Source organism: Anolis carolinensis, chromosome 2, assembly GCF_035594765.1.
Source record: "Anolis carolinensis isolate JA03-04 chromosome 2, rAnoCar3.1.pri, whole genome shotgun sequence".
NCBI lineage: Eukaryota > Metazoa > Chordata > Lepidosauria > Squamata > Dactyloidae > Anolis > Anolis carolinensis.
Genome location: NC_085842.1, coordinates 251327708 through 251353355, shown reverse-complemented (window position 1 = coordinate 251353355; position 25648 = coordinate 251327708). Strand labels below are relative to the sequence as shown.

At 40.1% G+C, this 25648-nt stretch overlaps 1 protein-coding gene across 13 annotated transcripts in view; it reads right to left on the bottom strand.

Annotated features, from left to right (window-relative positions):
• The window catches only part of ntrk2 (neurotrophic receptor tyrosine kinase 2), a 195273-nt gene that overhangs the window by 19953 nt on the left and 149672 nt on the right, over window positions 1-25648 (bottom strand). For all 13 annotated transcript variants that reach the window (XM_062972041.1, XM_062972037.1, XM_062972035.1 and 10 more), the window contains 3 exons: window positions 16341-16471; window positions 11982-12154; window positions 5845-6079 (listed from right to left, as the gene is read on the bottom strand). In XM_062972041.1, coding sequence (XP_062828111.1) covers window positions 5845-6079; window positions 11982-12154; window positions 16341-16471 — 539 coding nt within the window. The remainder of the gene's footprint in view (window positions 1-5844; window positions 6080-11981; window positions 12155-16340; window positions 16472-25648) is intronic.

Genomic DNA, 25648 nt, shown 5'->3' with positions numbered 1-25648 from the left:
CTTCAATTCCCAGGGTTTTTCATGAAATAACAAACTGAGGCACAATAAATACACTTGAATGGGACATTGCCAATGAATGCCTGGAACTCTGGGCTATATTTCAGAGGAAGTAACTGGCAAAATCACTTCTGGGTATTCATAGTCTAAGAAAACCCTATGAAATTCACGGGGTTGCCATTAATCAACAGGTGACTTGAAGGCATACACGCATACAATCACACAAGATCACTGCTACCACATCTCCTGACACTCAGGGCCATTTCACATATTACAACCATACATGGAAGTAAACATTACAGATCTGGGTTTTTTGTTTTGTTTCCCATTGCATCTGAAAATCTTCCTTGTTCCATTTTTTAGTTTATTTCAAATTGTTTTGCTTTGTTTTTTTAAAAATCATCTACAAAGCTACAGAAGTTTGTTACATCCTCAAGCTTCCATTTCTCATATTTAAAGCATTTTTCTTTTCATTTTTTCCAATTAATTGTTTCCAAAGGATGTTTCTTACTGTGAAAAGGAAATGGTTAGTTAAAATTAACAAAATATGATGGACTCCTTTCCCAATTCTCAGTCTCTTGCTCTGTTGGCAATTCCTGCACAATTTTAGAGAGCCTCTGTTCTAGCATGGTGACATGGCATGTTTTTTAATTTCTAAATTGACTAATTACCACTAAAAGGACTGCAGCTAGATCTTATAAAAGTTTCCTGAGATATAAGTGCTATTGTGTTCAGTGGGATCTCTTCCTGCATTCAAAGAAGCCTTGGAGGCGGAAAAGCAAAATGGTTCTATAGCTGACTATTGTAGTGAAAAGAAAAGTGGTGGTTACTAAATTCCACATCAGGAGGGCAGTGGCTCAGCTCCAAGTGTTATCCACAGCTTTAAAGGATGTTACCAAAGTGCTAAATCCTAACTCTCAAATAGATTTAGTCCCCTGAATGTCATCTTTAAATTTCAGAGTGGATTCGCCAAGTAGCATTGGAAAAGAGTGATTTCCAATATATCATTACCTTCCTCAAGGACTCACATTCTTACAAACTGCACTGCTGTTCCATTTTTTCTGTCCTTAACAGATGTTTTGCAGTGGGAAAACACAGGCTGATTACAAATGGATTGAGATGAGAAATGGGAAAAAAACCCATTTAACTGTAATTGGCTGTCTCAATGAAAATACATTAGGAAGAATGCATTAAAAGGTGGACAAATTTCCATGTGACAGAAATCCACCCCAAGTCACACAATGTGATAGAAAACAAATATGTGGGGGGAGGGAATATAACTGGGATTTGAAGAAACTCATGAAATTGGGGCAGAGAAAATTTTATATCCCTGATTATGCTATCCGTACAATCTCTCTGTAAGATTCTGTGAAGAAGACATCATGGTTAGTGTGGAGTGTTAGCTGCCTTGAGTCCCCACAGGGAGAAAGGTGGAGTATATATAATGATGATGATGATGATGATACAGTAACAGCATCCCTTTTTCATATTTCATTAGTTGTTTTGAGGGATGTCTTTAAGAGGAGAAAAGGAAGTATGCACTTTAGACAGTATAAACAAACGCATAATGAGTAATCTAAATCCTTCTTGTCTTAAGGCTTGGGTGGCCTGGGTTTTGAGGGGGGGAAAAACAATCATTTCATTATATGTTGCTTTGCTACACTGGGTAATTAAGATATTTTCCCACCCTATCTGCTCTGCTATTCCAGGCAGGCTCAAAACAAACAACGCTTGTGTTGCTAACACCATGCAACGGCACAACATGCCAATTATCCAAAGGTTATCTCTCTCCACAGTTGTCCCTGCAGCGTCACTTAACAGCTGTGCCTACACAGTCCCGAATATTATTAACAATCTCACTATCGGAGCGCGAGGAGCTGGCCTTGTTTTCATCGTAAAGGGAGATGCTGCAGACCGTAATCTAGGATGCAAAGTAGTATCTCAGCAAATCACTGCAAGCATCTGGAGTGCCAATTTCTAACACGTTAATAAGCACAATTATTAAGGAACTGCTACATTCTTTTCCATGTGCATTGCCAAGCTAAGAAATGCACAAACCAGACAAATGAACAGCTGATAAACAACCAGCAGCAGAGCATATAGTCAAAGCATTCAAACTTAGTGGGTGCTATAATGTGTTTACTGTGGTTGTGTCATATTCCATCACTAGGTTTTCCTAAATATGATTCCCTATGAACTAGACGTATGAGTAGTTCTAGCCAATCACATTTGGATAGTCCTTGCTTTGCCAAATGTGCTTGGAAAGGCACCTGTTTGTGCCTTGTGCTAGAGACACGGAGGAATGGGAAACTAGGTCAGTAAGTGAGCTTTGGGCATTGTGCTACATCATTGTCCTGAGGAACAGGGTATGTTGAATTCTACAATCAGCCCTCTACATTCACTGGGCTTAGAGATGCAGGACTCCTGCAAAAGAGGGGAAACCGCACATTAACAATTTGATTTTTTTAAATATTGGAGAGCACACCTTTCTAGGAATCCAGCAGAAGGTCCTAGAGATTCCTAGATATCTGTTCTCTCTAAGAATCTCTAGGTTCTTCTCTGCTGGAAGTTGACCACAGAGTCACACTGGAGGACTAATGACCTCATCAGATGGGGGAAATTTAGCGTCCTAGGATGCTTTCACCCTGCCTAATGGATGGAGCCCCACATCGCACAATGTTGTGTGACTTCCACTGGATGCCCTGCCCCCAACCAGGGTGAAAGTGTTGCCGGATGCTTTTCCCACAACATGGGAGGCTTCCCATGTTGTGCTGAATCACTAAGAGGGAGCTGCACACGGGGTGACAGATTTGCTCCTCTCCTTTCTCGGCAAAGCCAGGCAAAGTGGGACAGTTTGCCTGGCCATTGTGATGAAGCCCTAGAGATTCCTTGAGTGATCATATTAATCAAATCTGTGAATAATCAGATTAAACCGCAAATGTGAAGTGCTGACTATACTTGCACATAGATCAAAGCCTTTGTGCAACTTCAGTCTTACAGCCTCATCACATAGACCAGACGAAGTGCCCTGCTTCACCTGTCATCCGGGAAGAAAGACGGAGGATCAGGGTGAATCTGTCACCCTGTGCGCAGCTCCCTCTCAGTGATGCTTTCCCTATCACATGGGGAGAGCATTGTCCTTCTGGCAAGGCCCCATCTTGGCTTCATTGGAGCCAGCACAACTTGGAAAGCCTCTCATCCTGGGAGGAAAGCTTTCAACAATGCTTTCACCCTGGTTGGGGATGGGGCTTCCACTGGAACTCACATAATGTTGCGTGATGTCTGATGTGGGGCTCCATCCTCTAGACAAGGTGAAAGCATCCTAGGAAGTTGAATTCACCCCGTCAGATGAGTTCCTTACTCAAGTTCAATGGAGAACTCTAATTAAACTTCTGTATGATGGGAGAGAACTTTCCATTGATTCAAGTGCTGGCTCACATTGTGCCCTGTTCTATTGCCTCATGCTTTGCTGTGAAGGTTGTAGTGAAAAAGTGGTGGACAAGAGGAAAGTCTGTTTTGCAACATAAGCAGTACAGTGTAGCTTGCCTTGACTGGAAAACAGTGGATAAAAAAGAAAAGTTTACAATCCACTCCTCGACCTCTAATTATCAAACATGCAATGCTGTGGTGAACTGATGGTTTCCATGTCAGTGGATGGTGAACCTACTCAGTGTTTAGTTTGAACCTTAAAGGAGTTATTCATACATTGTGCAAATAAATTTAGCACCACAGTAAACACATATGAAATTCAGTGTAAAACCCAAAATTTCACTACCTCACTGACAATAGAGTCAACAGCCACTGCCGATACAAGGCTTCAGCTATTACCGTGCAACCAGGAGTTGCTTCTTTGTCCTTCTATTCTGGCCAAATGTACCAGAAGCGGCATTGCATAATTTCTGGTTGTCATTTTGAACCCTTTTCAGCTAAAAACAGACATTTGCAGAGATTTGGAAAAGAGCTAAACTTCCAGATTTTTTAGGTGGTTTATGACATTTTGGGGATAAAAATCATCCTGAAAACAATCAAATTTTGGAGGGGATTCATGAGAATTGGAGGAACTGCTAGGCGTTTGGGGCACAAAAAGTAGGGTTCAGGGGTCACAATTGTACTACAGGCTGTCACCTCCCTTATTACTGCCCTGCAGAAAGCATTGCTTGTCAAAGCTACAAATATGACCAAAAAATGTGAATGTAAAAATGTCTGGGCTGAAGACACCACTGAAGGAGCCTACTGAAATAGATATAAACGGGTTAATGGTAGGCTTTTTCAACACCTAAATCACATAGTTGAACCTCAGTTTGTCTTCTCCATCCCAAGTTCCCTTGTATAACGTGATGTAATCAAGTGGCTTGGAAACCCTACAGTTCCAGAAGACAACATATGACAAAAATCTAGTTCAGATGTTTTTTTTAATTGCTGGGTCTGGATCAACAAAGCAACAAATAGACAATGCAAAACAAAAAAAAGTCTTCTTCTTGGCTCCTAATTAAAACAGCTGTACGAAAATAAATACTGTCCTTGTGTGCAACTTCCTCTATCTTGCCACTAACCATATGTAACAATTCACTTTTGAAGCCTGCTCTCTCAGATAATAGAGCTGCTGAAAATAGGTTCTGTCCTCTCACAGAGACATCTCACTAAATAAAGAATGAGCTGGCAGAGATGGTTAAACGTTCTGACCATAGTGCCATATGGACATGACCTTTCATTTACTTGGGATCAAAGCCATTAGCCCATGACTCGCTGCTTTGCAATAACCACAGCCACTTGCCTCATTAGAGGAAGTAACAACAAAGACAGCCATAAATAATCAGTTTGCATTCAAGCTTTTATCTTCTGCAAAGTCCCTTGTATATTTAACAAATTGGTTCAGAAGCAATGACTTAACTCCTGCTCTACAATGAGTTCAGAATTCAGACAAATACACAAGGACAGAATTATGTCATCATCAGAAGGCAGACACTGAGGAAAGAAGACAGGGCAACAAATTCTAATACTAGAAGCATGCATCTCATTAAAAGGCGAACTATTAACTGTCAACTATGGCATGTCCCTTTAATTAACTCTGCTGCCACCTCCCTTCAGTAAGATCTAGTCTCTCCAGATTTCAAGCTAGATAGGATGGCTATGAGTATTCTGCCATTTTTTATAAAAATCAATGTGACAGATCAAACTGAGCAATCAGCATTTGTTGAAAAATGCCTTTTCCTTATTCAGGTCATACAAGTCTGTTGATACGCTCTTGGCCCTTAGAAGAAACTTGTAAGCTACTGATGAAGAGAAAGAAAAAATGCTTTGATAGTAACATAGTTTTTTAAAATTAAACTCATGGACACCACATTAGGTCAGAAGAGTACTGTAGTCTAATAGCTCAATATATGTATAATCCAAACTAACGCATAAGCAAGGGAAAGAAACAACATATTACTCCTGTTAGTCTCATGGATTTAGTAGTCAGAACTACATATTCTGTGGCCACAGAAGCTGCAATTCTGGATATTGATTGCTAGCTATCACCCCCCTAAAACATGTCTGAATTTAAAAAGCATTTACATAGTGGGAATCTACAATTCATATTTATGTTTCAGTTTTACAAATGGAAAGACATGTTTAATAGTTAATGAATTGCTCCATGGTCTTCAGTTCAGTTATGAGAAGTGATTTTCACCTAGATCTCCCAGATAGAAGTCAAATAAATACACTATCACTGAACCCCTCAACAGCAGGCATTTTTCAACCCCGCTCGTAATAAGAGGAACATCTTGCAAGACAGACTCCAGGATCAGTAGCTGCACCAAGATAAAAGACCAAAGCTACTGATATTAAAAGCAACAGATCTCTTACCCTGTAGTAATCTGTGCTGTACACATCTCTGGACATCCCAAAATCTCCAATCTTCACTAGCAGGTTTTCACCAACCAGGCAATTCCGAGTGGCAAGGTCACGGTGCACAAAGTGCTGTGAGGCTAAGTAAACCATGCCCGCCGCGATCTGCTGGGCAATATGCAACATCTGTGATTGGGTTAGCTCTGCCAAAAGATTACCTTCTGCCATCAGAACCGCATCAGGTCCATGTGCCCTGCATTGAACAGATAACAATGTTAGGAGACCCAAATTAGACATTTCCTGTAAATAAGAACCAACCTTAATAGTAGAAATCACACTTAAGAGCAACGATTAGATCCCAGTGGGAATTGAAGATCCAAGTGCCACAGATACTGGAATTTCTTTGGTCTCATCTACACTGCCATTTTATGCAGTTCAGTACAGTTAAACTGCATTATATGAGTCCACAGGGACCATGCAATGCAGTTTCAAACTGCATTAAATGGCAGTGTAGATGGGGGTCTTTGTTTCTTTCCATATCTTCCCCACTCAGTATCCATAGTTCTTTCTCAGATTAAAGATTTCAGGTGTGGAGTGGTGGTATGAAAATATCAAGGTCTGGGTTAATAGACCTTGTACTAACAAAAGCAAAGAACTTTCAGTCCGTGCTGTGGTTAACTAGCCAGACATGAGCATAAATAGGTCTAATTCCTGTGGTAGTAAACATATAGCTTTCTAGATCTTTCTGGATGTCCATCTCATCTACCCCAGAAAATTGCTTGGAACCATTCTACAACCGCCTTAGAGTTGTTGGGGAAAAGGTGAAAATATCAATGTAAGAAATAATTTTGAAGCGGTATCATGAAAGGCATTTTAATTTCATTTTCCTTTTATGAAAAGTGCGGTAAGTGATGTGAAAATGCATTATTATAAATACATTTGTTACCATTCGCATCCTTTCACAGAACATACTGAAATCTGTAAATTTGTTTTTGTTTGCTCCAGGTCCTATTTGACATTGATTCTAGGAACGTCTGCAACCTCTGCCAAGCTACAGAACAGTTCAAACAAGAGGGCAGCGATGACAGCATTCTTGCCAATACAATGAAAGCAAATCACTAAAGACCATATACTTCCATTAATCCTAAAGTGACTAGGAAAAAACAAGGATTGTTAAAAGGTAAAACACGTTTCTGTTCACAATCAGAGAATAATCCTTGTGACAAGGAACAGAACACACTCTGGGAGATCTGTGATAGTGAGAATAATGATAAATATTATGGCGCAAGGCTAGTTTTGCTATTCTTAATGGCTTGCAGGACAGTTATTACATATCTGACTATTTTAGAGAAAGACAACTTGGCTTCTTTCCTCTATTGACACATCACAGGATTCCAGACAACAAGAGCAAAGATAAGGATGGCATATATGGAATATATATATGTGTGTGTGTGTGTGGAATAAGGATGGAATGCGATTTCCTGCTTTTCGGCAGGGGGTAGGACTAGATGACCCATGAGGTCTCTTCCAACTCTTTCCACATTGACCTTGTGTCTTCTGACCAGACCTGAGAAAAGTATTTTGGGGGGGGGGGGGTAGTATTGCTGTTCTTGTTACAAGGCATAGTTCCCCTCAATAAACCTTTCCAAGCTCTACATCTGAAATTACAGTGCATTGGCTTTGAGGTCGCTTAGTTTGGGCGGAGTCAACTTAAGTTAAGCAAATTGGCAGTCTTTGTTTTTTAACATCAATATTTTTCCTTCCAAAGTAAAAAATGTCAAATAAAAATAGCAACCCCCCCCCCCCCCCCACACACACACACACACACACACAAAGAGAGAGGAGAACCACAGGGCACTGCTGATCAGGAAAACCAAATGCTGAAATCCAAAGAGTGGATTCTGTGATATAACTTCTGATTTGTGTGTGTTAAATATGTGCTGCTTTAAAATTTTAAAGCTCAGCTCCACAATTATGGGAACCTCTTGCCAAAATAAATGTTGCCTCTGACTTGGAAATGAACAGATAAAAGGTAATGGCTTGCCGTGACTTGGAGGCCACTATGGGCTTTATCAGACTAGCATTTTAAAACGGGCATCTCTGCTTTCTTAGCATCTTCTGTCTCCTGCAAAACTCTGGGAAATGTAGTTTGGAAAGGCAAGGGCCTCTCTAGCTGAGAATTCCAAATGCCCACCCTAAACTACACTTCCCATAATTCTGCAGAAGGCAGGAGATGCTAAGAAAGCGGGGGTGCCCACTTTAAAATGTTAGTCTGATAAAGCCCTAAGACTCTGCTTTTAAAGTGCTTTACCTATGCCCAGATGACTACCAGAAAACATCTATAGATGTGCAAATCCTAAAGATGTGTAGCACTGTACACAATGGTCCAAAAATAAATAAATAAATAAATGACAGATAGGTAGGGAGGTAGAGCCCATTTAATTACATCAGAAGTTCATGTAATTAACTGCACTGCAAATCAAATGCAACCTCATTCTAATTCCTTAGCATTAAAGACTAGACCTGGAAAGTTGTGCAAATGTAGAAAGTTACACTGAGGATAAAATAACTTTGAGGAGAGAACTTGGCTCAGTCATTCTAGTCACATGTCTTTCCTGTCACATCCTGTAACCCCAGTCACTCTGGTGTCACATACAGTGTTATATGACTATGCATCTGGAATGGATATAGTAACTCCTCCTTGAGAAATTCCCCATTTGATGGTGTTGGGCAAGCTTCTGATATCCAGAAAAAGGCACATTGCTTCTGGAGTCTGTGTACATCATTATACTCTTAATTTTTTGGTTGTTTGGAGGTGGATGGTTCCTTCTTCACTCTACAACACCAAAGACTTTTCATGCCCACAGATGTATCACTGAGCTACTGTGCCTTTGTGGCCTTTCCACAGATGGGTAGTGGAACTGGAGAAGTATCTGGCTATGTTTCCAGAGTTAGGAACATTATCAACTGCGAACTTCTGGGGGCCCTTATGGACCTCAGCAGATGATGTAATCATTCTGCATCTGGCTACAGGGACACAACCAGATACCTCTCCAATCTTCGTCTCTACCATCCATAGAATAGCAGAAGAGGGCCTGCAGTAGCTCAATGAAATATCCAGGTGGTGTTAAATGGCCATCTATAGTGCAGTTCTGCATGCAAAACTATTACACTACATTTAACCATACAGGATCTTGGCATTGGCTTAAATCAGATTTTACCAGTTAATACCTGCTTAATCTGTTGGACTACAACACCCATAACCCAACACATCTAGATTGTGGAAGGCGTTTGTAGATAAACTACTAGGCATCATCAACTAAAACCTTTATTTTCATTTATACTTTTGAGGGCTTAGTGTGGAGCACCCGGTGGAGTAGTGGGTTAAAGCCTTGTGACTTGAAGGTTGGGCTGCTGATCTGCAAGCTGCCAGGTTCGAATCCCACCCAGGGAGAGCGCGGATGAGCTCCCTCTATTAGCTCCAGCTCCATGCAGGGACATGAGAGAAGCCTCCCACAAGGATGGTAAAACATCAAAACATCTGGGCGTCCCCTGGGCAATGTCCTTGCAGATGGCCAATTCTCTCACTCCAGAAGCGACTTGCAGTTTCTCAAGTCGCTCCTGACACACAAAAAAAGGGGGGCTTAGGAGGCTTAGAGAACTAATTCTCTTTATTCATGACTGACCAATTTCAATTTACAGGAGAAAGCAATTCTACATGACAGCATTAATTCTTCTATCACTCATCTTTCCTTTAACCTAAATGCTACCTACCTACTGTTCAGGAAGGTTTCCTGACCTTCAAATCCTGACCTGAAATTTGAGGCTGTTCTGCAAGACATTGCAGGGCTGGGGAGACACAGATTTAGGCTACAAGGATTCATTTTCTCTTGGTGGCCTTGGGAGGCGCTACAGGGTAAGAAATAAGCTTTCCTTGAGCTCCTGATTATGTGCAGTCTTTCATCTACATCATAAACAGCAAAAGAATGCCAGCTTTCAGTTCAGGTCAAAGAGACTTAGGATTTTTTTTACTGAGTAATCCTATAGTCTACATATGAGAAACAACACTTATGGATGAACAATTAGAAAAATATACCACAAGAACTGTATGCAATGGATAAAATTAGAATAATTAAAAGCAAGTGAACCGACAGAGCTGTATTCGTATAAAATTATGTGTATGATGGGGCAGGAGTGGGGGAGTATAGAGCTGGGAATAGTCAATATAACCATGCAATTGTATTGTGTTAACTATGTGCGCGCACACATACATACACACCCTTTCAACAGAAGCAATATAAATTGCTCGAGTGTAGTTCCAAACAAAAATAAGGGAGACAGAAAACAACATCATAGCAGAAACTATAAATGAACTAGCTTCAAATGCTATTAAATGGGTGCCATTATTATTAATTATTAATGCATGCATTCAATTGTGGGAGGCTGTCCCTTTCCACTAATTCACAGTGGATCTATTAGGAGAATCTATCTATAAATACCACAGATATCTTTATAAGATGGCAGTTCAACACTTAGATCTTTGGATTTATTCCCTTCTAAGCATGGTATTTGCTCCTATAGGAACGATGAATGACTTTAAAGAATCAAAAACGGTACTGCTTAATACAGTTATGTATTACCACCCAAGGACCACAACATGGGGAGTGTAATCATCTACAAGAGCTTCTTTAAAACACAAAGCACAGAAGAAGTCCTGTGTATGGCCTTTCCGATAAGAAATGCTGATAGCCAATTAAGAAAGATAAGCACTGCTCAGATATCAACTGCATGTACAGTAAATGTGCAAACGGGAGGAAATAAGATCTTGAAGTCCTGTCTCTCCAATCTAATTGAATTCACATAACCGTATATGGCTATATCGAAATGCTTATGCATGTGGTTTGAGGCTTTTATTTCTGCTGAAGATAAGCAAACGTGAAACTTGTGGCCACAGTGAAAGCCCAGTCATTGTACTTTCTCTGGAGCAACATATGCCGGCAGAAAGGAAGGAGAATAGACACTTGCCCAAGGTTCCACAAAACTGGCTAAGAACTCTGCTAGAATAGAATATCTCATTGAATGAAACACAAGTTATTGTACCCAATCTCAAACCTCGGTCAATTTGTCAGCAGGTAATGCAATAAGATTCTGGTAACTGCAGAAGCCATATCCACAGTTTCACTTACCTGTAAACTGGCTACTCTAGGCGTTAGCTATGTCATACAGGTGATTCTATGGTATATCTTCCTTGGAACTTACCAAAGAAATTACACTGTAGGACCTAGAATGTTCCTAGAGAGGATTGTTCCCTAGGGATTTGCTAGGTCCTCCAGAGCAACACTGTGGTATACTGGAACCAGAACAGCCACATTATCTGCTTTGAACTGGATTATATGGCAGTGTAGACTAAGACAATTCAGTTCAAATCAAATAACATGGATTTTCTTCTTAGATGTCCTGGATTATCTGACAGTGTAGAAGGGGCCTTAGATCCTGGCATTTGAGAACAATTAATCAAATATAAAGAATGTGTAAATGTCCATGTTACTGATTCCATAAATACTAACATCAAAGACTGACATGATATTTTAACATAACTTCATCACATTCTTATTCCCTTTCCAATAATTAGCAGAACTGTACTCAATTTTAATTAATATCGGTAGGACATTCAAGAGTAGTGGTTTGAGCATTTGCTAAAGCTTTAGAGATCAAAGTTCATAACTTACTAGGTGAGCTTAGGCAGTAATACTCTCACAGTCTCAGAAAAAAGCAAAGGTAAACACTTGGGAAGTAATATTTCCAAGAAATCTCTATGACAGCCTTGTCTCAGAGTTGCTATTAGCCAGAATTAACAAGTTTAAAGGATTTAAACCGGAAGTCATGTACAGGATTGGGGATATATGTTCAATTTATGATCAATCTAAGGACTGGGATTTAGCCATTGATTTTTGAGACATCATTGGTTGGTGATATCTGTACTAGGTTTTGAAAATTAGCAGGCATGTGTTTGCCGTAGATGCTCAATTAAAACTTTTTTTAATAGAGGAAATTCTTGGGTTTTGATAAATATAATCAGATTAACATAACCTACCTCTCTGGGTACACATCCCATGGCTGTACTTGATTAGAAAGAAGTCTTTTATGAAATTTACCTCAGGAATTTGTTGAGGTCCCCATGCTTCATGTACTCAAAGACCATGATGAGGGGGTCTCCCTCCACGCATACTCCGTAAAACTTCACAATGTGGTCATGTTGTAAGTTGGTCAGTAGTTCTGCCTCTCGGTGAAAGTCTTTGCGGGCATTGTCACTTGCATCTTTTAGTGTCTACAAAGAAAATAATCCAGAAAAATGTATTTATGTTTTTCTACAAGAGACTTCTAGTGTAATAGTTCAGGGAAGTGGTACTAAAACTGTGTAGCAGAAAAGTCTAACTTCCTCAACAAACTATAAATTTCACCAGTCAATAAGATTCCTCACTGGCAGTTAAAGTGCTGTTATAGAGCAACACCGATAAACTCCCTTTGCCTACTGTTAATTACTCTCTTACATGATGCCAATTTCCTTCAGCAATATTTTTTCCTGATTGTTATTTTTTAATGTTGAATTCAATAGCATGTTGACCTTTCTGTTGAGAAATATTGTACTCAAACAAAGAGATATTAAATGCTTCTAGCATTTAGGATGGGGAGAATTTTATATATACACTGAAGAAGAAATGATCATAAAACATCATTTGGAAAGCAAATAGAAGCCTTTGTAGAGCCTAAGCTGCTGATCATAAAGTTTGATGGAACCCGCAAGATCGGGCAGTGAACTTTTACTTTTGATCACTGAGAAGTGGCCGAGTTCTACATGTTGACTCTATTGGTGAAATACCCAATTGTAAAATGTTTCAAAGCACAAACGTCTAGTTGATGGTGGAGAACTGCTGCAGCTATCTTTAGCATATCCTCTATGAGCATTTGTCACACAAAAAGTTCTTCGAATAGTAAAACTACATCTTCATTAAAGGCTATGGGAAGTCCATATGTGAGTAAGGGTTATGCCCATGGGTATGAAACCTACTGTGTAACCTTAGGCAAGTCACACTCTTTTAGTCACAGAGAAGGACAATGTCAAACCTTTTCTGTACAATTTTTGCAAAGGAAACCCTGTGATAGGTTCACCTTAGGGTTGTCCTAGGTTGAAAACAACTTGAAGGCACACAACAACAATAATAATAACAGCAGAAATGATTTCCCGCTAATCTTTCTCTTCTCGCCTCCCCTAGAATGAGGGCTGGCTTGCTAAATATTCACCATCACATTTTTGCTGTGATCGCCATTATGCTTTCCCCGCCAACAGTGTCCCGGAACAACACTAGATGTGAAGCATCCTGAGGATGAAAAACAATGCCCAGGCTTCCTGCACAATTTGCTGCAGTTGTGGCTTCCAGAAGAACTAAAATCACCACCGCAACTACATTACTATCACAACAACAACAACCACAACAACAATGACACAAGTGTTGTTACTGTCACTGCCAGGGATAAGCCTTATTCCCAAGAAACTGTTAGAAAACATCTTCTCTCCCTTCGAGAATATTGTGTTGATTTCATTTTTGTTTTCTTTATTACGTCCTGATATAGGGACTTAAGGCAGCTAACAGCAAGCACAATACATGATACAATGCAAATTGAAAAAACATGAAAATATGAATATAAAATTTTTAAAACAATCAAATCTTTTGGGCCATGAAGAATAAAAATTAAAATACAATAAAAGCACAAAAACACACAGCTCTCCCCTCATACTTAGCAAAAGAGCTCCCACTTTTGGTTATTTGAGTCACCCAGAAACAGGACAAAGAATTTTGGGAGGCTATTTTCTCTTAGCTCCCCTCCTTCCTTTAGGGGGCTAATAGTGGCCCTACATGTCCTTAAATCCCCGTTCAGTCCTGCTTTCAGAAAGATTGCACACTGCTAAAACTCTTCCCAAATAAACGGAAAGTTTAAAAATGTAAGATATAGTTTCCTCTCCCAAACATGTTAACAGTGCTTCATGTGGGGGCATGTATGTTGGTCCTCTTTCTCTATAAATCCAGATATTTTCACTAACTTTGCTTCCTAAGTCATTAATCAGTGGGAAGTAAAAATATTTCTCACCCCTCACCCTGCTACCTCCTATTCTGTATAGCATTTTGAATTTTTGCCTTCCCACAGGGTCTAATAACCCGCTATTTCCTAACCTGTATACACAATGCCTTTCAAGGTTGCCCAGCAACCAACTGAGAGGCATGTCAAAGACCCTATGAATGAAAAGAAATAGTGACAACACCCAGACATTAACTGACATGACGCTCCCTGTTGGGAAAATTTGCTCAGAATCCTCTTTGCTTAAAATGTTTCAGAAATGGACATATTCGTAACAAAATATTCACTTCAGCCAGAAAAAACAAATAATTCAACCAATCACTTTTGTAGAAAAGGAAGGAGGAGAACAACTCTTAGGTTAACAGTTCAATCTGATGCATAGCTATTGAGAATTAAGCCTCATTTTTATTGGTTATCAACTCCGTCAATTTCGGTTTCACTCACTTTCTCATTTTCCTAGTTGAGTTTTTTTCAAAATTGCCACAAAACGTTTTGGCATATATTTTCCCAGAAGGTGATTTAGCCCAATATGTATACATTTCTGCAAGCAATTTTCCCCGTCTCAATGTATTTTTGTATGTTTTCACGAATGTACACCATTTTACGAACACATGCATTTTGTACACTATTTTGGTTGGAGGGTTGCACTACAAATTTCAGAAACATGAATATTGATACATAATGCATGTTCATTTTGCATGCTGTTTTCGAAACTATGAATTAAGGAAGATTCTACTAAGATGCAAAATGAATGAATATACCCTTGATCTCTGTTTCAGTTAGGATCTACTCCTTGGTAAACACGTACAGGACTACACTGTATGAAAGGGAGACCAGATTCTTCTTGCATTATTTGTGCTCTTATATTTCATCTCTGTATCAAGCTGACAGCTAGACTATTAACAACAAAGTAAGTTTGAGTGAGAGATAAAGCTCAACTGCAAAGTGAGAGTTCCAGATCTGCCAGATCTTATGCACTGCAGTCCTGCCCATGCCTTCCGATTGTATTCCTTGAAGGTGTGCAAGTGGGTGTGGGGGGAGCAGTAATGTCATACACACTGGTTCTGTCCACATTTTCCTATGTTCACCAGAGAGCATAAAAGGAGACCTAAACATAATCCACTGTAAGTGCATAGACCCGAGCTTTCCAAACATTTCATGTTGGTGACATACCTTTTTAGAGACGCATCATTTCACAACAAAGTAATTCCATTTTACTACTAAACCAATCACTTATAAGAAATATAGACGGATACATAAATTGTAGTAAAAATATATGGCGACACAACATATCTCATGAAAATATTTTATTTATATTTTTAAAATATATGATTTATTGCTTATTTCACATAGATTCAGAAGTTTCTCATTATGTTTGTGCAACACACCTACATACCGCAGCAGACACATTAATGTGTTGCGGCACACACTTTGGAAACCTTTGGCTTAGACCAGTGGTTCCCAAACTTATTTGGCCTACCACCCCCTTTCCAGAAAAAATATTACTCAGCGCCCCCTGGAAAAGGGGCATGGCTTAGAGGGGTGGGCGTGGTTCATGCTCAAGAGGGTGGGGCTGAGCCTCTCCCCTAGTCCAAGATGCAGGGCTGGGAGGGGGAAGGGGGAGGTGGGTGGGGCCACAAATGGGTGGCCAGGACTTGGATGGGCGGAGTTACGAGCTCTGAGACAGGGTTGAGCTTCTATCCCTGTCCTGCGGCACCTGCCAGGACATAGGGGACGGGGCTAGAGTAGGGGGCAGGGCCTCTTTCCAAGTGCCTGAGGGGGCTGAACCATACCCTGTCCCCGTGTTCTAACAAGCGCCTCAGGGGAGGTATACAGAGGCTCAGCTCTGTCTCGCGCTCTTGGGAAGAGGCCCCGCCCCTAGCCCCATCCTAAAAGGCCTCTCAGGAGAGGTATAGAGGCTCATCCCTGTCTCAGGCTCCTGGGAAGAAGCCATGCCCACTCCTCTAGCTCCGCCCCCTGTGTCCTAACAGGTGCCTCAGGTGCTCAGCCCGGTCTCCAGCACTTGGGAAGAGGCCCCGCCCCTCCCCTGGCCCCGCCTCCATGTCCTAATAGGTGCCATCACTGCCCCCCTGGATTGCTGCAGCGCCCACCAGGGGGCGGTAGCGCCCACTTTGGGAATCACTGGCTTAGACCCTTCCACTGAAATGGGAATCAATGAAACACGGGTCTCTAATGTCATGAACCACTAAACTTGTACATAAGTAAAGTTATGCTTACACTTTCTGCTGAACACACCAAACTGAGGCCAGGGCTAGCAAGTGCAGACTGCTACAAATAGTTTGTGATAAAGCCCTGTTAAGGCATTCTCTTTTAGGGTTACATGAATTGTGTTAATCATAAAGATGTAGCCTCTTTACCTTCACTGCAACTAAGATCTTGTCTTGCTCAGGACACAAATTGTAACATTCTGCCAAGAAGACTTTCCCGAAGGCTCCTTCTCCCAGCTCTCTTTTGAGAACAATATTGTGTCGCTTGATGTGCTGGACAACTGCAAAATAAAGGTAAAGTAGGTGTTAGCAAAGATTTTCTGGAAGGAGACCGGAACAACAGCGCAGAATAGCACTTGCTGCACTATAGAGGATGAAAAACACTTGACACTCCAACTCCCAACAGACTCAGCCAGCATGACTGGCACTCAGAGATTATGGGAAGCTATGTCCAGCACCATCTGAACAGTCTCATGTGTCCTACTGCAGCTAAACTGGCTTGAGCATTTGCCTCCTCAAATGGTGCCTGTGTTTCTATTATCTACCTCACACTGAGAATTTGGACTGGCAATTCTTCCCCCACTTATGGAGATGGTGGGAAAGGTCTTGTGAAGTAAATGATCCCCTGCCATTCATCTGTTTGCAGAACAGATGAAACATTAGGGGCCAAGACCTATATCCTACCACACTGCTTGAGGGAAAACAAATAATAACAGTGGCATCTGTTAATCTTTCTTTCTCTCTCTCTCTCTCTTTTAATTGAATCATAACTCGTTCTAAACAGCCAAAAGCTGTAATGCAAAAAAATGTGCGAACAGACATCTAGACAGTTCAGTACAATGAAATGGAATATATAACAATGGAAAAAGCAAGAGATGCCCTGGGCAAAGAATTTAAGGAATTAATTATCCAAACAAACTAAGACACAGTTACAACAGCCTAATACTACTTTAGCTGCCATGGGTCTATTTTAAGGAATCATATGATTCATGGTTGGTAGAATAATTAGACTACTGGACTACTGCAGAGAGCTCCAAAACAAAACTACAAAATCCAGGATTCCAAAAGATGGAACCATGGCAGCTGAAACTACTGAATGGAAACAGTTTGAATGAAGACATGATTATTAAATGATGAAATTAATACAACAGTGTAGCATAGTCACATTCTATGTTCACTTTAGTAGCTGAAGTCAGGCTTAATTCTATTCTTATCCTCAGTTAAAGTAAACCTGTTGAATCAGTGGGATTCACCTATGTCTTGCAACTGTTGACTCAATGGGTCTACTCTTTTTGGGACTAACCAACTAGATTCTGGCCATTGACTTAATTTCTTCTGCTTCCAAATGATTTATAATTTCAGGAGACTGAAGGAAAAACTAATAAAGCATGTAAGATCACATAATTGGAATGAGAAAGAAGGAACAGCATGCCCAACCTCCGGCTTTGAGACAAGACTGCCGTGCACTCAAAGAATCCCTGACTGTGCCTAATCTTCTATTAGAAACTATAGAAGTATGGTTACCTACAATTATTACTGATAGCCAGTTGATCTTACTGCTAAACTATATTTGAAGTTCAGAGAACCAGAGGCCCTTCTCTCCTGTGACACACTGGTTGTGAAATAAGGCTGTAGAGGGCTGATTGACACCAACACTTATGTCATTCTGGTGCCAGGTAAACACACAACTTTTTATAAAATCCTCGGGGTCCAATTGATTTTCTCCACCTACACATGAATGTGGTTTTAAATCCTTTAAAATAGTTTTTGCTAGTTTTAAATTTGTCTGGTTTAACCTTGATTTGCTTAATTTAATATCATTTTACTGTTTTAATATAAGTATTGGCTAGGGAAAACACAAATAAAATAACAATAACAGTAATAATAGTTTAAAAAGTGGGTGACAGTGCCAGCCATGTAGACAGTGGGCCAGTTTGGATTGGAACTGTGCTGTTCACATTCACCACAAAGTGCAAGGCTGCTCTGAGTTTTGCTGTAATTAATCAATTTTAGTCTGCCTTGCGCATCAAAAGTCCTTGAATGTCATTTGGACATAGAAGTTCAACTTTTGGTCCAATTCGCTGTAGAAAAGCCCTTTCTCAGAAGGTTTGTTAACTGATGTATGCTATACTGATTTAGTTCAATAGATTCCACGTGTAACCTTCAAAAAGGAACCAGAGCCAAAATGCTAAACAAGATAAAGCCAGCACCTAACCATACTATCCAACTTCCAATCTCTAATCAACATAATGTACAAAAACAGCAACAATATTTATTAAGGTCCATAGACCCATCAATAACGAACAGTCATTTTGAATTCTCCCATCTCAGAAGAAATTCATTGTACCAGATACATCTGCATGTTTTCAAGTAATGCACCTATCAGAAGTGAGTTGCTTCCTCAGCCTCCAATCTCTAACCAACATAATGTAAAGAATGGTATAGCAGCAGAGAACAAAACCTTAAGAAATGTAAGAAGACCAGGCCTGTAGCGAGGGGGGGAGTGTTAGGGGTTCAAACTCCCCCCGAAAATTTTCAGGTTTTAAAAAAACCTGGTTTACTCATGAATTTTAACTGGTTAACCAAATCCTCATACTAAGTCTATGAGACGCAAAACATTAAGAGTCCCTCCAGGCACTATCTCAAGCAGATATAGACAGGTTTGTAGCGAGGGGAGGGGGTGCTAGGGGTTCAACCCCCCCCCCCCGAAATTTTCAAAACCCCTCCCGAAATTTTTTTCCGGCTACGGCCCTGAAGAAGACCATAGGTTTTTAAAAACATGACTGAACTATAGTACCAAGATTCTTCACTTGAAATCATGACAGTTATAATGGCAGATAACCAATATAATAATAATAATAATAATAATAATAATAATAATAATAATAATAATAATAATAATTTTATTCTTGTATCCCGCCCCATCTCCCCGTAGGGACTCGGGGCGGCTCAGATAGGGCCTTGCCCAACATCACAATATAAAAACAAATCAAAACACATAAATTTACAACAATAAATCAACAATATCAGTAAAACCATCATAAAAACAATATTGCAGGAAAAAGCGTTAAAAACAGATATAAAACACAATTCTAGGCCAAAGGGCGAATGTGTCAAATCGGGGGGAGGTAGTTACGTAATTGACATAGTCATTAAAGTACTAGAAATGACAATAATGACAATAAGAAGGTTTAGTGAAGACTGGGGGTAATGTTACTTACAAAACAGGCTTAACACTTGTTGACGTGAAACTAGCTGTAGTAAATCACAACTACTGTATTTCTCTGCAGTTACCAAATGTGAGGATGGCTGCCAATTTATACTGCTTAAAAAGATTAGGCAAATTCATGAAGGACAAAGCTATCGGTGGCTACTACTCATGAGGCCAATGCAAACGTCAGAGGTAGCAGGCCTCTGAACAAAAAGTGCAAAGGCATCACAGCAGGAGTGGGTTGTTATCCTCAGTGCTAGCTTACAAACCTCTGCTTGACCACTGTGGGAAACACGAAAGCTGGAGTTGTAAGCCATTGGTCTGATTCAGCAGGCTTTTCTTATGTGCTTGTATTAATAGCTGTTGGAGAGGAAACAACAGAACTGAGGTGGTTGACATCACAGCCAAAAGGATGTGTATGTTAACTTGAAAAGGTTTCAAGGAAGCATACTTTCATTTCCAAAGAGGATCAAGGTTGTCTTGGGATGTCTGTGATCATCATGATTGAGAGAGTTCTGCAGAAAACAATTCCTAACTCCAAGAAATGAATTAAAAGGAGGAAAATACTAAAAACAGACTATGTTTATCTCTTGTCACTTCCATTTTTAATGTCTTTGTCAGCTGCTTCCCTTTATTATATTGCCAAAAAACAAAAAGCCCAACTGGAACGATTGGGAAAATATCCTATAATCCAGGAAGATAACGTATGTCCTCTTTTAATTAAATCCAACCTACTCATTGGCTTCCTTCACTTGCTCCTCTTAAATTAAACCGCCAGTAACTCTGCCTGTCTCATTCAACAGCCAGGATAAGGAAAATATTTCATTTTAGCAAATATGACTTACACTCTTGTTTTGAGGTTTAGAAAGGGAGAGGAGAAATAAGACAAAATGGAGCAATATTGCCAACAGAACTTGTGCAACTGTCCGCCAAAGGAATTGCCTGTTGAGAGATTTAAATCTTAGTTCTTTGACATTTTCTTTGAAATCTACTATTCCAACCCATCTACATTGTATGTCAGGGTCTCCATTATTATGATTAAAGATCTAGTGCTTCATACTGGACCAGACTTACATTTTTGCTGATACCAAGAACAATGATTGGTTTTAGAGTTTGGAATCAATCCACCTAGCGCTTTATATTATGACACTGTATCTGTGGGGATACATTCGTAGACCTTGCAAGGATATGTGGATAAATTACTGAGATGAAGAACTCCCAGTCCAGGAATATCATATTGTTGTGCTTGAGGACCTAGAAAATGCCAAGAGATGATATATTTTGTCAAACTTGGTAAACAAAACAGCAGGTACTGGTCCTGCAGATAAAGGATCATACTGTAATCTCTATTCAGCTCCATTGCAGTTGCCCAGATAAGCTGCTTTTCCTTGTATCTACCTATGGAGATCTTTTAGCTAGAGAATCTAGGGATTGACTACACTGGTGTAAGACATCCAGGGCTTATAACAGAGCCAAGATTTACAAGATCATAGGGCCAGAGATTTACAATGAGCTGGAATGATGATGTTAACTGCCATTTCCCTTGGTTTTGCCTGTTATCTTTGAGCTCAGTTGCAGTGTGTGTGTGTGTGTGTGTGTGTGTGTGTGTGTGTGTGTGTGAGAGAGAGAGAGAGAGAGAGAGAGAGAGAGAGAGAGAGAGAGAGAGAGAGCATGTGTATGTGTTGACATTCCAAACAATAATTCACTGTTGCAATGCATAATATTTTAGGATAATTTGGTTCTAAATAGGCCATTAAGACCCAATGGGGATGAAAATTGGGAGATTGGTATATTGATGAAGATCTACACCATTGCCTGCATTTCTACATTCACCTGCGGACTATCATCACTGTTGACCTTGGAACCTTTTCATGAGATCTGTCACTGTGATAGCAAGAGTGTAAAATGGAGTTTAGGAGCCAACTCATCCTAAAAAGAGAGCCACATCAGCCTCATCATCCAAGATAGTAGACACATCAGCTTACAATGGAATGGCTGTTGAGCCCCTGGTGATGCAATGGGTTAACCCTTGTGCCGGAAGGACTGCTGAATGATAGGTTGGCAGTTTGAATCTAGGGAGAGCGGGTGAGCTCTCTCTGTCAGCTCCAGCTCCCCATGCGGTGACATGAGAGAAGCCTCCCACAAGGTGGTAAAACATCAAACAACTGGGCGTCCCCTGGGCAACATCCTTGCAGACAATCAATTCTCTCACACCAGAAGTGACTTGTAGTTTCTCAAGTCGCTCCTGACAAGTTTTTAAAAAATGGTGACTGGTTACATGCAATTTGCCCACATATATCACTCCTATGTAAGACTACATTATAAAAAGTGCCTGATTTCCCTGCATTGTATCCCAAAATGTATTTTGGCACCCACAAGCTTGTGTATTCTGAATTTCTGTATTCTGTATTAAATAATTGACTAAACCTATGACTTGAACTAAGATTTGTTCCTCTTTGGAGGATTGAGAGGTAACAACTGAGCTGTGACCCACTGCAGTAGCTATGCACTGGACATCACATGCTGCAGGTGCAGGGCATTTTACCTTGTTACTGAGAACAAGCCTTCCAGGCAGAAGAAAAACACTCCAGCTAATGGGTAATGTTCAGTCATGTGCTTCAGTACAGGCATCTACCTGAACTGCAACATGGAGGTTAATTCATCAGGCCCTTTGATATAACTGAGGCTCAAGAGTGAAATAAACATCACACTGGCTTAGATTCTTTGATGCTGTCTGTACCTAGGCATCTGTTTTCATTCTCCCACTCACTGAATCTCTCCCTCTTTCTCACTCAGTTGATAATTACAACATTTTATGCCAGGCAGCTGTCACTAAAGGAACAAGAGCTGCCCAAACACTTCCGCAGTACAATCCCAGCAAGTTTATTGGCCAATTTATCACACTATAATGAACCCGCTCACAGCCTTCCCTCTATGGAATGGGAAGCAAAGGAAGATGGGCTTGGACATTTTGTTCTGATACAAGTGAAAGAAGAGGAAACAATAGGAGAATTTGTATCCACAGTTGCTGCCCCCCACATACACATAGCACCACTGTTGCTTAAGAAGTGGGCACCAGGCAAGCATCCAAGACTGGTTAGTATTCAGAAAAAGGGCACAGATCCAATCTTCCGGCAGATGCAAGACTTTGCTGAATGAGGGCATGCGCGGATAAAGAGCAATTAAAAATACACACACAGAGGAAGAGAAAGGTCAGGAACAGTTGAATAAGCTTTAGTCAGCCTTGACTCAATTAGCCGAATGAACTTGACCTTAAGATAGTAGGCTTCAAACTCTGAAGTTCTAAACCTACTCTACCTTATTTAATTATGTTAAAAAATCTTGCTCTTCATACCAAGATCCTAGAACAGAAACACAACCCCACCATCCACTGCTATTTATCCTCAACAACAAAGAGGTAGTGTTTCATACAAAGTTCTCCAGAAGGTTTCTGGACAGCCACAAGGCAATTAATGATAAAGAAATCTGTCACTTCTGCTTTCTCTGACATTCCAGGTTTTAAAAAATATATAATCTTGAAATCTGGGGATTTGAGGAAATTCATATGATGAATGATTCAAACAGAATTTCCAATCGCCAGAACTGACCAAAGTCAATAGGTACCAGCATTCCTATCATTGAGTGGAGCATGTTGTAACTACCTGCCATGTAGCTATTAAGACTTCTATTGGGAGGGTGGTGGAAGAGAAGTAGAGAAGTGCCAACAACTTTAATTTGGGATGGGGGTTACTTTTGAGAGAAACAAAGTTTAAAGGAATAGCCAGAATCCTGTTGGGGACTTATCTCTTCATAAGCTGACTTGTTTCTGCAAGAATTAAAATTAGGCAGCTCTGTAATGACTTCTGTCTTCCCAAGAGATTTACAGGATTTTTCTAAGGCAACACTTATGGAATCTTTCCAGAAGTCGAAAGTGGCATTTGTAGATGGTCCATGTTTCACAAGCATACAACAGAGTTGGAAGGACAATAGCTTTATAAACAAACATCTGGGTATTCTTATGAATATCCTGATCCTCAAACACTCTATACTTCATTTGAAAAAATATTTCACTTGCAGAGCTCAAACGGTGTTGCCTTTTTCCCTCAATGTGAACTTTTGTGTGTGTGTGTGGGGGGGGGGGGGGGGTGGCTGCCAAGATAGTAGAAATGGTCAACATTTTCCAGCATTACACTGTTGAGCTGTATTGCTTAATCATTGCAGAGGAATTGGTTTGTGCCTGCTGGTAGAGCACTTTGGTTTTTTCAGTGTTAAGTGAGAGGCCAAGCTTATCATATGCTTCTGTGAAGGTGTTTAAAATGACTTGTAGGTTTTCCTCTCAATGGGCACAGACTATATTATCATCAGCATATTGGAGTTCCATAACAAAAGCTGTTGTTACCTTACTTTTGGCTTTCAGCCTGCTGAGGTTAAAGGACTTTGTCATCTGTTCGATATATGATTTCCACACCAGTGGGAAGCTTCTTGTCAACAAAGTGCAGAACCATAGTGATGAAGATAGAAAATAATGTTGGGGCAATAACATATCCCTGTTTGACACCTGATCCCACTTTAAACAGGTCAATTTGAGAGCCATTGCTGTCCAAGACTGTTACCATCATGTCATGTCTACTAAGGATGCATTTATTGTTGGAAGAACCATAGAAGCACAAAAAAAACGTTCAGGAGCATAACAATGAACAAAATAATCCCTGGATATTCCAGAATTCACTCATGTACTTGCTCATCTTAAATCAAGAAGGCAATATTATTAAATGAAATTTCTACTGCAGAGCTGGACATTTTTACCACTGACCGGTGGATACATAATTGGATTCGGGTGTATATTCCAACTAAGTTGGGAGCCCATCCCCAAAATAATTTCCACTATAAGCCATGTTTGTCACTGTCTAAATGGACCATGACTAAAATGGGACTTTCTGATGTATTTGTAACACATTGGTTTTGGCTGGAGTGGCATCACTTTGAGAAAATATTTTGAATTCTTCTGAATTATTTGTTTATAATCCTTGGACCCTTCTCAAAAGATTTTGGGTTTTTGTTTTTTAAAAAAGACTGGGGAAGCATTACTTTGATCTAAATCTGGATTTTTCTGCACTTTATAATTACAGAGTAAACAGTTGCCAGAAAATCCAATCCCATTTGGCTCTTTGATCAGGAACCTGCACTACACAACGAATGGTAGTTTCTTTTCCATCTCCATTTTCATGCTAAGATTCCAAAACACATTTCCTTTCCACTACAAAGTCTGCTGTTCATCCAACACACATGTTGTCTTATTGAGAAAAAACCTCCAAGTAGGTTTCATTATTTTTCTTTCAGCCAAATTCCCAAATTCTGTTACCGTGGGGCAACATGGTGTTGGCTTCAAAACATGAAAAGTGCAATGGCTCACAGGAAAGGATTCTGAGTTACTTCATCCATATGATTTAATTGTTATGAATTAAACAGATAACAACAACTAAATTTAGAACACTGGCAATTTCATCTGAAGTTCAGAATCTGAACTTTGTGGCCCCAGTGAGTTTTTAGAAGGGGAGCCAAGTCCATGAGGAATGGCATCCATGAGAATCTTTTTAATCCTTTTGGGAGTGTAAGAGTAAAAAAAGGACGCATAAATAACAAATGAAAAAAGCAGAGTGAAGGGAAGTGGCGAGGCATAGTTTTTTATACCTGAATTGTAATATTTCTATGACCCGCAATATATTGAGATTTTCAAAGGAGCCATTTCAGTCTGCTCCAGCACAATAATAAAAGATGAATACACAGATATATACTTCTAATAACTGCAAATACTTGTGCTGCTCTTTAAAAAAATTCACCCTGTTTCTTGATGTAGTTGTTTACACTACCTCTGAAAAATGTTCCTCTCATTCTTGTGACAAATGGCCTATACTCTTTTCTGTGTTCTTGCTATTGCCTCAGCCCCTATTTTCTAAGACTCTGAGAGACCACCATCATTAGGAGTTGCAGATACCTGAAAAACCTGCCTTCTCCTCTTTGTCTGAATCTTCCGTCTGCAGACACCTTTTCTTACTGCTATTGCTTTTCTTACTGCTATTTCAAAAAGTGCAACCACTAGCATAGTATAGCATACCAAATAAGATTGTAGCCTATGCCTAAAGGATCCAAGTAGAGAAAAGGGACAGAAGATTCATGACTGGATCTGAATCACTTGTTTGCTACACTGTAAAGCCAATTGTGGTGACTCCAGTGTCAATTCAGTGTG